Genomic DNA, 14,269 nt, shown 5'->3' with positions numbered 1-14,269 from the left:
ACAAGTACACATGAAAATGTAACTCCTTAACTTTTAATTTTGTGACTGGTTGCAGTGGCATGTTGAGTGGTATCTTGTGGTCCGATTGGTTAGAGGTTGGAAGCGCAAATGTATACAGACACTGTTGCAACAGTTTTATTTGTACATTGATCTCACAATACATATTGTCCAAAACAGCTGTACAGGAAGTGGTACCTTTAAATAATCTCTAAATTAAACATTAAAGTTGTGAGGAAAATGCCACAAAATAAACAGGATCCACTTCCACGTTTGGACATGCTGATGTTATTGTTAATTTTTTTTTCTTTTCTTCACATTTTAGCAATTTCAGCACTCAGTTATTTAATTAAACATTTTCTTTTTTGTTTTTTCCCCGCCAAAATGTATTTTTTAAAACCTCAGCTTTTGTGTTCATCCTAAATGGACTATTCATTCCGTATACATCAGACCACTGCATCATCACTTTGTATAACTGCGCATAAAACAATCTCACAGACTGTGTATTTAATTAGTAAAGGCTGAAGGATCTCATGCGTATAAGTAGGTAATTTCCGGCATTCGCTGTGAATAATGAAGCTTCAAATACAGAAGTTGCACATCTTCATTTACAGTGGTCTGGGGCTTCACTGTGAGACTATAGAGCTCCGGACGTCACGTGACCCATTCTGTTTACACCACCATGCTGGCAGGCAGGGACAGCCGGGAGCGAATATGAAATGAATGGCGCCAGCATGAGTTTCAAGGCAACAGAGTTCACTGCGCACTTTAATTCAAAAGACATAGACCTGTACATAGCAAAACTTAATAGATTAAACAAAACATATCCCTATAATGCCCCTGGGGTGCTTTTAACATACATATCAATAAAGGAACGGATAGGTTTCCTGACCTGCTGTATTCTGATCCAGGTACCTCATCAACTTTCCCTCGTCCTACCCAGGAGACTAAAAGCCTACAAAAGTAAATGTAATCGACCCTAGCTGTCATTGTAAATAGCCAGTATAGCTATATCACTGTGAGAACAGTTGACATCATAAGATTTTGATTTTGTTTATATAAAATCAAATTAGTGATATAGCTATACTGGCTATTTACAATATAATGTTTATTTTATTTCCTTTAATGTCATGAAATCTTTAATCCCAAATCTCATCACATTTAATCCCAAATTTTGTGTTGGTTTGCACGTTTCCCACGCTGAGGAAGTCGTGGCTTAGTGGTTAGAGAGTTTGTGGGTTCGAGTCTCGAGCCGGCAATACCACGACTGAGGTGCCCTTGAGCAAGGCACCGAACCCCCAACTGCTCCCCGGGTGCCGCAGCATAAATGGCTGCCCACTGCTCCGGGTGTGTGTGTGTTCACGGTGTGTGTGTGTGTGTGTGTGTGTGTGTGTGTGTGTGTGTGTGTTCACTGCTGTGTGTGTGCACTTTGGATGGGTTAAATGCAGAGCATGAATTCTGAGTATGGGTCACCATACTTGGCTGTATGCCACTTCACTTTCACTTTCACGTTTTATTGCAGTGAACCATTTTAGTCATCTAGAAAAAGAGAAAATGATTTCCCCTTTGCTTTATGGGACAATTGCGGATATATATTTCAATTAAAGATAACTTAGATGTAATATGGGCTGCTTTTGGGACATTTTCTGTTTAGTTTGTGTGTTTTATGAATAAAATGGGCTACAAGGTTAAGAAGCTATTAGTTACTTAAATGTAAAATGTGTTTTCTCTATTTTGCAATCGTGAAAGACAGCTTCCCTTATTGATCACGTATCAGATTGATTGCATGTTTTCTTGCGCGTCAAAACACGGACGGAATTGGCGTTAGCGTGGTCGCCGCTTGATGTGAAGCGGGAGCGACCTGTCGGTGTTCAAAATCTTCAGACACTTAACTCCATAAATGTAATCATCTTTAGCAGAGCTCAAAATAATTTCATAGTTTAACTTGCAGAATCTATAAAATTGTTGTTTTTATAATAATAATAATAATAAAAGTATAATTATTTTTTAAATGTATAACAATTATTTATACAAATAATAAATAACTATTTAACTTAAATATTGAATATTATAAATTGCATTTACTTACATGAATATTTAGTACAATAATTATACATATGTAAATTATTTTTATTTGCAATAAAAATGCATATTTAGGTTTTTCAAAATTGTCTTCTTAATATTGGTATTTTTAATGTATGTATTTAGTTGAATTTGTATTGGTGCATCCCTAATGAGTAGTACATTAAGCATGTAGTAAGTGTTTAAATCACTATATAAGGGACTGTTTCAAATGGGTTGGTTTGAGGATCACTTTAATAGATCTTTCCATTTCATCAACTCTTCTGTAATGTCATACATTTTTCTCCAAATTGGGCCATGAAGAAAATGGGTGAAGTTGGCAGCTGTACAAAATGTGGCTGTATGTGAATGTAACCGTAACACGATCATGCAGATGTGCACTATAGTGCGCAGCCGTGCACAGTATGTACGCTGATGAGGCCTGGCCTCGAACCGCACACTCATTTGTCTGGCTGTCTTACTCCGTGCCCTCACTGGGCATGAACCAATAACGGCATGTTGCCTGGAAACCATCACACAGATCCTGCCAAGAGCTGGATGACGTGTTTCGAAGAACAGTTGAACCACTGTCTCCTAAACAGAAAACTCTGTATGTGTATGTTTGTTGGGGTCATTGTGTTGTTTGTGCTGTGATCTGGGCCAGCAGTCCCCTCTAGCTGCCTGCAACAACCAGATGGCACAGTTTTGGCTGAATGGAGGTCAGTGTATCAGCATTAAGAAGTGGAGGCTTGAATACGGAGACTAGTGATACGGTCATTACCATACTCTTGACCTACTTGAGGATCCATACTTGAATGGGGGTTTTGTACATGCGGCCACTCGCTGAGGTGCACGAGGACCGTACGCTCCGCATTAATCATTCTGCCCAAGAACCTCTTCATCACTGATGCTTGGCCAGGCATAAGTGAGCATATGGGAAGGGAAAGACCCGGAGGCCTTATTAAATAAGAGGATCCTCTTTCACTGCCACTTAGGGTCCATACGACCATCTGTTACTGGACTGCACATTTTTTTATGCTTATTATTGCTGATTTTTCTTTCCTTTAAGGAGTTCAAGATGCTGAGATTCACTTTCCATTAAAACAAAGGGAGTTGATAGCGATTGACTGATATCAAAGAGGTCTTTGATACCTGGAATATGCTGTCTGGGAGAATTTTCACTTTTAATTTTTGATTAATACATTGCTTGCTGAAAGAGCAAGGCCTTCAGTGACAAAAAGCTGCTTTTTCAGCCAGTTGTTGTATTATTGACATCTGCCAGCAGGGGCAGAAGTGGATCCAGCTAATCAGCCAAATCTTGACCCATTGATTTATTTATTGACAAGGTCAGTTTTTTACATTTTGAATCACATCGCATTAGCTGATTACTTTATTGGTAGCCATTGACAGTTTGAAAGACATGAAGGAATAAATAAAAATTTTTAAAAAGTCTTACGGACCCCAAAATTTATGAGATATTTGAAAAAAAAAAAATCCCCTTCTGTTTAATGCACCTGAGAGTGTAGCATTTTTTTTCTGTTTTTGCTTGTGCTTTTTAAAAATTGTTATATATACTTGCAAGGTAACCAGAATGCTAGCTTCTTTAGGGGGCTGTATTGATCAGAGAGCTTTAGCATACGCAGTGTTTAATCTCCTCCAGCTAACCTTGCAGATGTGAGGGCACCACTGGCACACGTCCAGGCTATTGCGTCCCTGCACTCAGGGTCACTGTGTGTGAGGAGGATTTCAAAGAGCACACATTACTTTGATTAAATAGACAGATTAAAAGTTTGGTGAGCAGATGGTTTTTAAAAGACTTAGTACACCCCAAATGAAAATAGTAATTTATTTACCCACATACTGCACTTATAAGGTTTTTATTTATTTTTTATTTTTCTGACACCGATAGTTCAAATTAACCACAGATGTCAAGGCCCAAAAAGGCTTCTGAAATCATATGACAGCTTTATGCAATCATTTCACTAAGAATTTTCTCCTCTGCCATAGCTCTTAAATCTTATTCTCCACACTTTGTCCTGTTACAATATATGCACGAATCAATGGTGTCAATGACACCAAACCTGCTATTAAACTTTTAATGCCTTTATTTAAAAATAACAAAACGGGAAACAAAAATATGAATGTGATTTGAGAGTTCATCACACAATTAATGGATGATTTCAGATAGATATTGTAGAAATAATGGGGCGTATTTTTAAGGGTTCTTCTCTTTATCTTTTCTTTATTGGTTTATTTCTTTCTTTTTGCTTTGTTTTGTTTTAATGAAAAAATAACCGCTTACATATTTGGAATATGAGTGGTGGCAGCATTGTTATTTTTTGAGGGGAATTTGAGAAAGGTGTTGGATTTTTTTTCTTCTTTAGTTTTCTGTCTTTTTTTTATTTTGTCTGCACACCTTCCATCTGTGGATTTGCAGTGATGTCATGGCAGAAGGAGATAAGACGAAATACAGTTCAAAAGCTTTTCTGCTCAAACTGCATTTAGTATCTGCCATGGAAACTTCACAGCTCAAAACAAGGCTTTTTTTTCCTGTTAGAGAGAATTTGTGAAACTGACATGAAACAAACCTCACTGTGGCTCATACTTGAAGAGGCTTTTTTCTCAAACTGTCCCAGGCAGACAGCCACACGGCAGAGGCTAACACACCCCTGACATCCTGTGAGTAATGTACCCCAGATATTATGAATCCAAAATATTTTCCCCTCTCTCCTCTACGCTGGAACGCAGGCCGGATTTGTTTGCAGCGTGGCCTTGTCCCTCCGTCCCATGTGTTGACTCAGCTGAACATATTTGTAAAGCCAGCTGTGCTGTCTGTCTCTTCCTGTTCACACACCAAAGTGCAGGGCGGAGGGGTCTCATCATTTTTGAGACAGCACACATAAAGCACAGACATAGTAATGATTAACATTTGCATTTAAAGCATAACATAAGCTTCCACCTCTAAATTCTGATTTAATGAGCCTCCTTCTCATCTTAATGCACCATGTTGTTACACTCCTTGGCAGCTGTAAACGGTTCTGTTTTGCATTAATGACCAGCCGATTGTACATTTGTCCTTATTACATGGCTTATTACATGGTTACATACCAATTAAATAAGTAAATAGACATGAAATATTGATTGAAGCTGGTTATCTGAAAAGAAAGACCGCTGAGTGGTGTGAGGGACATCAGTTTCCCACACTGTGCTAGTTTATGTAAAGCAGTCAAAACAGTCAAATATATAGGTTATTCATCATTGTAAAGAATTTATTAATAATAATAATGTATTCATTCATTATTATTGATATTATTGATATTATTGTCAGATATTGTTATAGTATTTAATTTGAACACCAGTTTCTTACGCTGTAGTATTTTGTTTAAACAGTCAAATGTCTAGTTTATTCGTCATCATATGGAATATAACAACAACAACGTCATATACATTATATTTGTCATCAATTGTCATTATACAGAAATAATCAATTGTCAGATATATTTATTTATTTATTTATTTATTTATTTATTTATTTATTAAACTACTTAATTTGGACGTCAGACAGTCTTTACACTGTATTTTATGTCGAAGGAAAGCAGTCAAAATAGTTTATTTGTAATAGGAATAATAATAATAATAATAGTAATAATAATAACAATAAAATATTGTTTTTTTTTTATCTAATGTCTTATATATTTTAATGGTTATCATACACAAATAATAATAATAGTAGTAGAAGTTGTTGTTGCGATGTTACAAAAGCAATAATTCAAGTGTCTATTACATGTTTTTTTTTAAAGTGTATTATTAAAAAAATTATTATGCTCATAATTATTAATTATTTGGCTGTGTAAACCCTTCATATGTTATATTTTTATTTATATATATATAATGTAATATAATAGAATGTTATAATCATCCCCTTGTTTTTAATAGTTTTTGATGACTGACACTAAGTGACCCAGCAGAAGGGTTGCATCACCTGCAGAGTTTGTCCTATGTTCCTTCAAATATCAAATAAATTATTCATGGATATTAACCTTGCATAACATTTCTGCTGCAGAAGGTCTTGTGTGGTTTTAGATCACGCTACATTACGTGCACAGATGCCTGTTTAATTAGAAACATTAGTGAATGCTGCACTTTGCCCTCTGTTACTACCATTTCTTTTCCAAAATGGGTCGGGATGGTTTTAGATTCTGGTCTATTAATATTCTAAGCACAGATGCTGAAATAGCTTTGGTTTTCAGTCATACCTGAGAGTTAATTTTCTCCATTTCAGGTGATTCTGGTTTCTGCCAATAAACTCACACGCTACATTGAACCATGCCAGCTTACAGATGAATTTGGCGGGAGTCTGGTTTATGATCATTTGGACTGGCTCAACAAAAGATTGGTGAGAACAAAATCCCTGATTTTCATTTTTAAATCGCTTTCTTTACTGGTAAACCTCAGGATATTGACTATCATCAAAAGGCTGAAAAATAATTGCAGTGTTTATCTAAATCACCCTGTCCAAGTGTGACATTTTTAACTTGAGGTCTTATTTGCCATTTGTTGTTCATCTAGGTCTTTGAAAAATTCACAAAGGAATCCACGTCCCTTCTGGATGAACTTACCGTCATCAATGAAAATGAGAAAGGAAGCCAGGCAGAGAAGGACAGGTACTTTGTCTCATTATCTCCAGGCATGAGCTCCTAATTAAGAATGTCATTTCAAGGGCCAGTGTTATTCTGTTAGCTATTAGCCATTCCTAAAGGTGTAATTAAAATGTTTAGTGCATTTAAAAAGCAATCAAATATCCAGAGAAACCAACATGTTTGTTTCATTAAATGGTCGTGATTTTATAGTCGAAAGCTCAGAAACAACATATTGTATCATCCACTCACAGGTCTTCAGAGAGCAACATCCTGCCTTCATTTGATCCTGAAACGGTCCTTCAGACTGGTGAGTGTCAATCTGTGCTGTCTGTGTTTGTAATGCATATAGACTGTGCTTCCAAATTGCAAAACTGCCTAAGTTATTTCTGCAATATTTTGGGTTCATTTGTAAAACTGGTTGCAAAAGCAGATTTTGGTTTGGGAATTTTAACTGCATTGCTCTATCCAGCATGTGATGTCAACAGTGAAACTGTTTTTCCAGCTGGCCTGTAACTCCATTCAGTTTTATTGGTGGGGTAGAGCTAAGAACTTGGCTTTAGTGTTGTTTAACACTCCAAAGCGATTTCACAGCTTTTGTATTTGAAGCTGGTTTGTAAAGTGTGTTGACTCTGCCCTGATCAGTATGTCTCTGACACCATGCCCTACTCTAAAGAATGGCTCCAATGAATTTCTGCTCACTGTAAGTGACTCTGCTTTGAATTAACAATTACAGGCAGGCTTGTGCACCATTTACAATTGAATTGTGAATGCCTTTTAAATGCCTTAAAATTCAAATTGCAGGCTGAATTGTTTTTAAAGTGGAATTAGAATGCAATTAAATTTATAATTGCTCTTCTTCTTTTTTCTGTATGAAATAAACGTGCTTGATTGTTTCATTATAAATGTATTTTAAAATGTCAAACAATATAAATTAAATATTTTATGTATTTATTTTCACGTTAATCAGCACTCTTCTGCTATCCCTGCATTGTTTGAATGCAAATTTGAATGCACATTTGAAATGGATGTAAATGAACTTTAAAAAAATAAAATAAATATAAACAAATGTTAAGGTAAATTTGTAAATGAAATATAATTGACCAAATATTACATGTGTAATAAAGGATGATATATAAAAAGAAAAAGCTTGAATATTTTGGAACTTAACTTTGTAATGTGAATATTTATTATTGAATGTTTATTGAAGTTTTGTATGAAATATTTAGATTGGTGCGATTTTTTTTTTTTTTTTTTTTTTTTTTTTTTTGGTCCTCAACATACTTACATTTTTTGCCTATTTTGTTTTTGTTTTGGCTAATTCAGTTCCTCTAAGTTTCTGTTTTGCTTTAAATCTTTGCCTATTAAATTCCTATTCCTGTCATTATGTTCATGATGTCATGAGTTGTTCATGTTCATCATGTTCATGAGTTGAAAAGCAACAAATTCTCAATGAATCCTGAATTTTGCCTAACCTTGTTAAGAATAATTCACAAGTATTGGCACAAATAAAAAGGTGCAAAATTAGTTTTCCCTCTGTTCCTTTCTTCTGTATTTGAGTATGTGACTTTGTGTGTAATTTAGGTGACATACTGGCTTAATATATTCATACTGCATCAATTCAATCTGTACTGCTTGACAGATGGGAAAATTTGCCATCGCATTTGCATTCATCATTTTCTTTCTGCTTGATACTTTTTTCTTATGAAACATTTTATTAACGTTTACTGCATTCAGTTTTCAAATGACTTAAACCTCGATTTCTTTCCTGAATGTAGTTTTTCTTCCCTGATATCTTCCTCTCTTACAGGACACGAGTTGCTCTCGGAGCTGCAGCAGAGGCGTTTCAATGGCTCTGAGGGTGGAGGGGGTGGCACAGCCTGGTCACCCATGGACGATGAGCTGCTGGCTCAGCCTCAGGTGATGAAGCTCCTGGACTCTCTGAGGGAGCAGTACACAAAGTATCAGGAAGTTTGCCGACAGCGCAGCAAACGCTCCCAGCTAGAGGAAATCCAAACCAAGGTCATGCAGGTAAAACACTGGGCAGGGAGGGTTTATAAGGCTGTGTTGTAGAAGAACTGTCTTTAGGTTGCCTTTGGTGCTTTTCAGCTGGCAGACATTCCTGTTCTCTTTCTTTGAGCCAAGAAGCAAAACTGGGTTGTACTTAAGTTTTGCCAAATTCATTCGAGATATCTTTGCACAGTCATCTTTTATGAACACCACATGATGTATGTAGTGGAGTGTGAGTTTCAATTTCATCTGTCCACCATTTTGCTTTTATTTGTATGTCTAAATTTCAGTGAGGTTTAGAAGAAGACATCTTGCTCCACAGTGTCAGTTCAGACTGTGGCTGGGTTTTAGTACTTTGGTGAATCAGCAGTCTTGGTCCAGAAATAGAGCCATTTTTGGTGGTTCTTCACACCATACAATCTTTGAGTCTCTCCACAGAAAAGATTTGTCACGTAATTCTTTCACAAGCGGTGCTGCGCTGTCTTCTTGGAAGGCTTACAAAATGCACTCCCACAAAATTCCCACTGAGAATCCGATTACCATAGAGAGTCACTGGTAGAGAGCAAGGCTATGCCGATGCAGTCATACATCTATGTATCTATATCTTGCACTTTTGTTTTCTTTTATTCGATATCAATTTAGTTAGTTAAAATCAGTTGGTTTAGATCATTGCATCATGGTTTAGAACTTTTAAACTTTCTATTTATAAAAGAATCCTGGACAAATATCATGATTTCCACAAAAATATTAAGGAGCTGTTTTCAACATTGATAATAATAATAAAATGTTTCATAAACACCAAATCAGCATATTAGACTGATTTCTGAATGAAAATTCAGCTTTGCCATCACTGGTAATGTTAATGTTTTTATGTTTATATATGGATTTGTTTTTTTTTTATTTTATTTTAATTTTATTTTTATTTTATTAATTATTTAAATTGTTAAATATTTTGCAGTATTGTGTTTTTCAGATTTTTGCAAATCCGTTTCGAGCTACATTCATGTGGTTTGAAATCCTATTCAAATCGCATTCCTGCAAATCCGTTTTAGTCTGACCGGCCAGATCGGATTTAGCTTCGTTTTTTTTTACGTTTTCATGCTACAGAAAAAACGTCAGACATCGAAAACATAATGAAAGTCTTTGCAGAAACAATTTTGTGTTGCGAACTGCAAGTCAAGCGGAAAAAAATACAATATGCTGCTAGTATATGCATTTCTTTGAGTTTTAAAACCAGTGGAGACGGCAGCACAGAATAAAGCCGTACATTCCAGCTTCCTGTGTTTCTGCCGCTCCCTCATAAGACGAAATCCATAATAATAATAATCCAGCGCAACTGCAACATGTTGTCATGTTGTAAGACAACATCTAATTGCAAACTGTATTGCTGTTATTGTTGTTTGTAGCATTGGCAGAACAAAGCAATGGCATTGCCATAGAAACCAACGCACATTCCGTAAAACAAAAGTGTGCTTAAGGACACACAAATCGGACATGAACAGTTGCGATACACTGTGTGGACAGTCAGTCGTCTAGATCGGATTCCATCTGGATATGCACGAAATCAGATTTGGGCTGACAGTCTGAACGAGGCTAAAGTGTATAAATGGAACACAGTTCATTGATGGAGCTGATGATCTGAATCAGAAGAGAGAGAGAGATGTAGTGCAGAGCAGGGAAACGCCAGGAACAGAATTAAGAAACGCTGCTTTAGAGCATTGATTTTGAAACGTGTGAATCCATTAGAATCGTTAGAAGACAGAATCGCGATTCATATACAAGTGTATATATATATATTTTTTTTGTGCAACCCTAGTTCTGACGACAACACTTCCTCTTCTCTAAAGCCGTGCAGCATGGCCTTACCCTCCCCCCTCGGATGTTCCCTAGGTGGGGTTTATGTAAATTTCAGGGTTTGTGATGTCACTAACCCGGCAAGTAATTTGTTGTAGTCCCTTCTAGCCATAACTGTAGGCAGTAAACGGACATAATTTAAAAAATTTCAAATATCTCCATTTGCATTGAACTTAGAACATCATAACTTAGCAGATATTGTTTATGCTCAAACAGCAACATTACACTCTAGTGAAATCACAATCAACCACCCCTTTAAAATCCCATTGGTAAACCTCTGATGGCTATAATTTATAGTAATTTTTGTTTGTACATTTCATATAAATTCTTGGTTTAATTTTAATGACGAATGTCTACGTTTAAACTCTGCAACCAGTATTTCTTAGTTGGTTAGTGTAACATCTGCAGTCACCAAGTGTAGAGTTTAGGTTATGTTAGGTTTAGGTTAATTTGATGGTGAAATCAGAGGTTGTGTATCGTATGAAAGTCTCTCAGAGTCACTCTTGTTTGATGAAACAAAAATGTCTGTTTCCATGGTGATCAGGATATTGGGAGGTGCACATCTTGTGTGTCGGAAAATAGTTGTGGCCTACTTCCCTTCTGTGAAAAATTGCGCAGGGAAGGGGGGGATCATTTGTAAGCCGCAGTGCCTGAAGCAGTTAAAGACAGGAAGGCGAGCTAAGCAGCGGTTCTTAAAAAGTTCATTCACCTCAGCATTGGACAAATTAATGACTTTCTTCACAAAGCAGGTTCTCTTGCTGCTGTTCCAGACTTTGCATTTGCTCCCCTAGTTCATTAAACAACAAAAGTGAAATTAATTTGTCTGCCATTTCGGTTGTTATTCCCATTTTTACCTCTCAGCTGTTGAATTGAGACTGAACATGCTTATCAAGCTAGTTAATTAAATGATTAGTTCACCCATAATTTAACATTTTGTATTTTTTTCGTCATGTTGTTCCAAACCTGTATGCTTTTCTTTCCATGCAACACAAAAGGATGAATTTTAAAGAACAAAACACCATAAAATTAATTTGACATTTGAAAAGACAATATTTGTGTGAGGAAACAGACTGAAATACAAGTCATTATTCACTGACAATCTTCCGTTTTGCTGCAGCTCTGAAATCCCATTTGTTCTCTGATACTGATGTTCTTTCAAAATCTGACAGCTGAAAGATTGTGCAGCCCTCCAGACATGCAACCCACATTTGTCTTTTTGTAAATTAGTAAATATCTGATTTAGTAAATCTCTAATTTGGGCTCTCATCGACCTGATCCTGTCATTTAGATAATTAGATTTGCGCTGTGTTCTTCCTGATTTCTTTCCGGTTAAAGTCTGCTCAGTGGCTAGGGGTCAAATGTGGTAGTGATTCACTAATTAAAGGTTTCTTTTGTCTGTGTTTATGTTTTGTGTGTGAGCAGGTTGTGAATTGGCTGGAGGGTCCTGGCACAGAGCAGCTCCGCACACAGTGGGGGATTGGAGACTCCATTCGTGCTTCTCAGGCCTTGCAGCAGAAACATGAGGAGATCGAGAGTCAACACAGTGTAAATACAACCATAATCTCTAATGCATGTTTTTTTTTAAGATATGTATAGGCTTTGTGAAATGGGGACTTTTTGAAGAGTTTTTACATAGGTCTGTTCAATACAATAACGGTTTAGAGTGACCGTGTCAATAAAGATCCAAAAATGACACAAAATAGTGTGAAAGTCATCCATATGGCTCATGCACTGTAGGGTTGGATGATATCTACAGTGAAACATCATGATGGACGATGACATCGGGGAATGGGGGGGCCCAAATGTAATGCACTGTATTCCAAGTGTTCTCACATTTGCTGTATCGAGTCAAATCAATGCCACATATACTTGCAAAAGAATTGAAGTATTGCAAAAAAAAAAAAAAAAAGTTTTGCAAATGAAAATAAGAGTATTAAAGTTTTTTTTATTATTTTGCTTTTTGCAAACAAAAATAAAGAATTGCTAAAGTAAATTAAGTATTGTGAGAAAAGAAAAAGTTTTGCAAACAAAAATAAAGGATTGCAAAATATAAATGAAATCGAGGAAAAGCAGTGATTTTGCAACACATATTTTTCATGAGCATAGCTGCTAATTTATTTGCAACACTGCTTTTATTTTGTTTGTCAAGTGTGAACTCGCGATAAACATTTGTTTTTTTCAAAATACTTTAATTTTCTTTCACTATACTTCAATTCTTTTGCAAGTGTATGTGGCATTAATTTGACTCCATATCACTGTTTTTTTATAAATATAAAAGCAAACTTGTTTAAAAAAAATGAACACTTGAACATACATCAGTGTGATTAAAAACTACCTAAAATGATAGAAACCATCTTTAGGAAAAGTTTATTTGAAGTGTAATATTTTTTTTTTTTTTTTTTTTTTTTTTTTGCCTTACATCCCATTCATTTACATAGAGAGGGAGGGGTTTATGACCTATACTGCAGGCAGACACCAGATGGCGATCGAAATGGTTTGGCTTCACTTTTCAGGGCATGTGTGGCACAACTGAGCTAAACAGCCATGTGCACTGGTACATGTAGTCTTTTAACCAGTGAATTGAAAATAGTGTACGTTGAATACTGGCAGTCAGAACGTAGAACTCAAACAGTCAGAGCTGCTGAAAGAAAAATGATCTGTGATGTGTCAAATCAACTGAAGTTAGGTCAGATGACACTAAAGTGCTTCATGCTGCAGTTTAAGTCCTGTCAGTAGGCTGTGTTATTGATGTATTGTGCTTGCAATCACATGCTGCTCTTCTAGAATATCTGTGCTTCTGATTATGCACACTTTGTTAGAGGAAGTAAAAATCTTGTGTTTAGGTTCATTTTGCATCTTTGATTCAGACTATCTGGGAGATTTAAGTACATAAAGTCATCAATAAAAGCTTTGTTTACAGTCTTGGAAAATGCATTTCATTTATTTTAAAGATGCGGTTTTCACCCACAGATTTGCACAGTTTTCCTGAAGGTCAGCTGTTTGGGCATCTGTCTCAGGAGTGGTTTGTGGTGTGCGTTTGGCTTGTCTGAAGTAGTTACTGCCTCTGTATTTCTTCAGTGTGGTTTGTGGCTCACTGAGATCACAGACAGCCTCTCTGATTTACAGGGATCTCTTTGACATAGAGTTGTTGGTATTGATGTTTTGTTACAGGAAGGTGATGTTTTGGAGTGTGTGTGTGTGACTCGGTAGCCTTATGGTTTGTTGAACAGTGCCCTCTTTGTCTGGTTGAGTCAGGAACTGAGCCAATTATAGACACTGTTCAAACCAAGTGATTTAGTGTAAGTCATCATGCAAAGTGTTGCCATAGTGGTGAGCTTTCTTGGAAGATGGTCTAGCAGTGGTGTTATTTCAACATTCTGTGAATAGGGATTTTGGACACAATAGTCATTTATCCTGAGCTAATCATTTTCAAAAGAACATGTGATTATAAAGTATATATATAGTATATATATACACATACATAAATTTCTATTTTAGCTATTTTGGTTGGGTATTGCGTTTGAGAGCGCAAGGTTGGGGGTTCGATTCCCTGGGAACACATGATAGGGTAAAAATTTATAGACTGAATGCACTGTAAGTCGCTTTGGATAAAAGCGTCTGCTAAATGCATAAATTTAATTTAATTTAATTTAATTTAATTTTAATTTAATTTTAATTTAATTTTTAATTTAATATTTTTATTTATTTTT

General features: G+C 36.1%; 1 protein-coding gene across 2 annotated transcripts in view; it reads left to right on the top strand.

The window, feature by feature from the left end:
• Window positions 1-14,269, top strand: part of LOC109096285 (SEC14 domain and spectrin repeat-containing protein 1) — a 31,652-nt gene that overhangs the window by 7,884 nt on the left and 9,499 nt on the right. For both annotated transcript variants that reach the window (XM_042731740.1, XM_042731741.1), the window contains exons 7-11: window positions 6,341-6,454; window positions 6,628-6,722; window positions 6,950-7,005; window positions 8,506-8,726; window positions 11,982-12,104. In XM_042731740.1, the coding sequence (XP_042587674.1) occupies window positions 6,341-6,454; window positions 6,628-6,722; window positions 6,950-7,005; window positions 8,506-8,726; window positions 11,982-12,104 (609 nt within the window). The remainder of the gene's footprint in view (window positions 1-6,340; window positions 6,455-6,627; window positions 6,723-6,949; window positions 7,006-8,505; window positions 8,727-11,981; window positions 12,105-14,269) is intronic.

The sequence above is a fragment of the Cyprinus carpio genome, chromosome B9 (assembly GCF_018340385.1).
Source record: "Cyprinus carpio isolate SPL01 chromosome B9, ASM1834038v1, whole genome shotgun sequence".
NCBI lineage: Eukaryota > Metazoa > Chordata > Actinopteri > Cypriniformes > Cyprinidae > Cyprinus > Cyprinus carpio.
The sequence above is the reverse complement of the archived record's forward strand: the minus strand, read 5'-3'. Positions and strand labels throughout refer to the sequence as shown.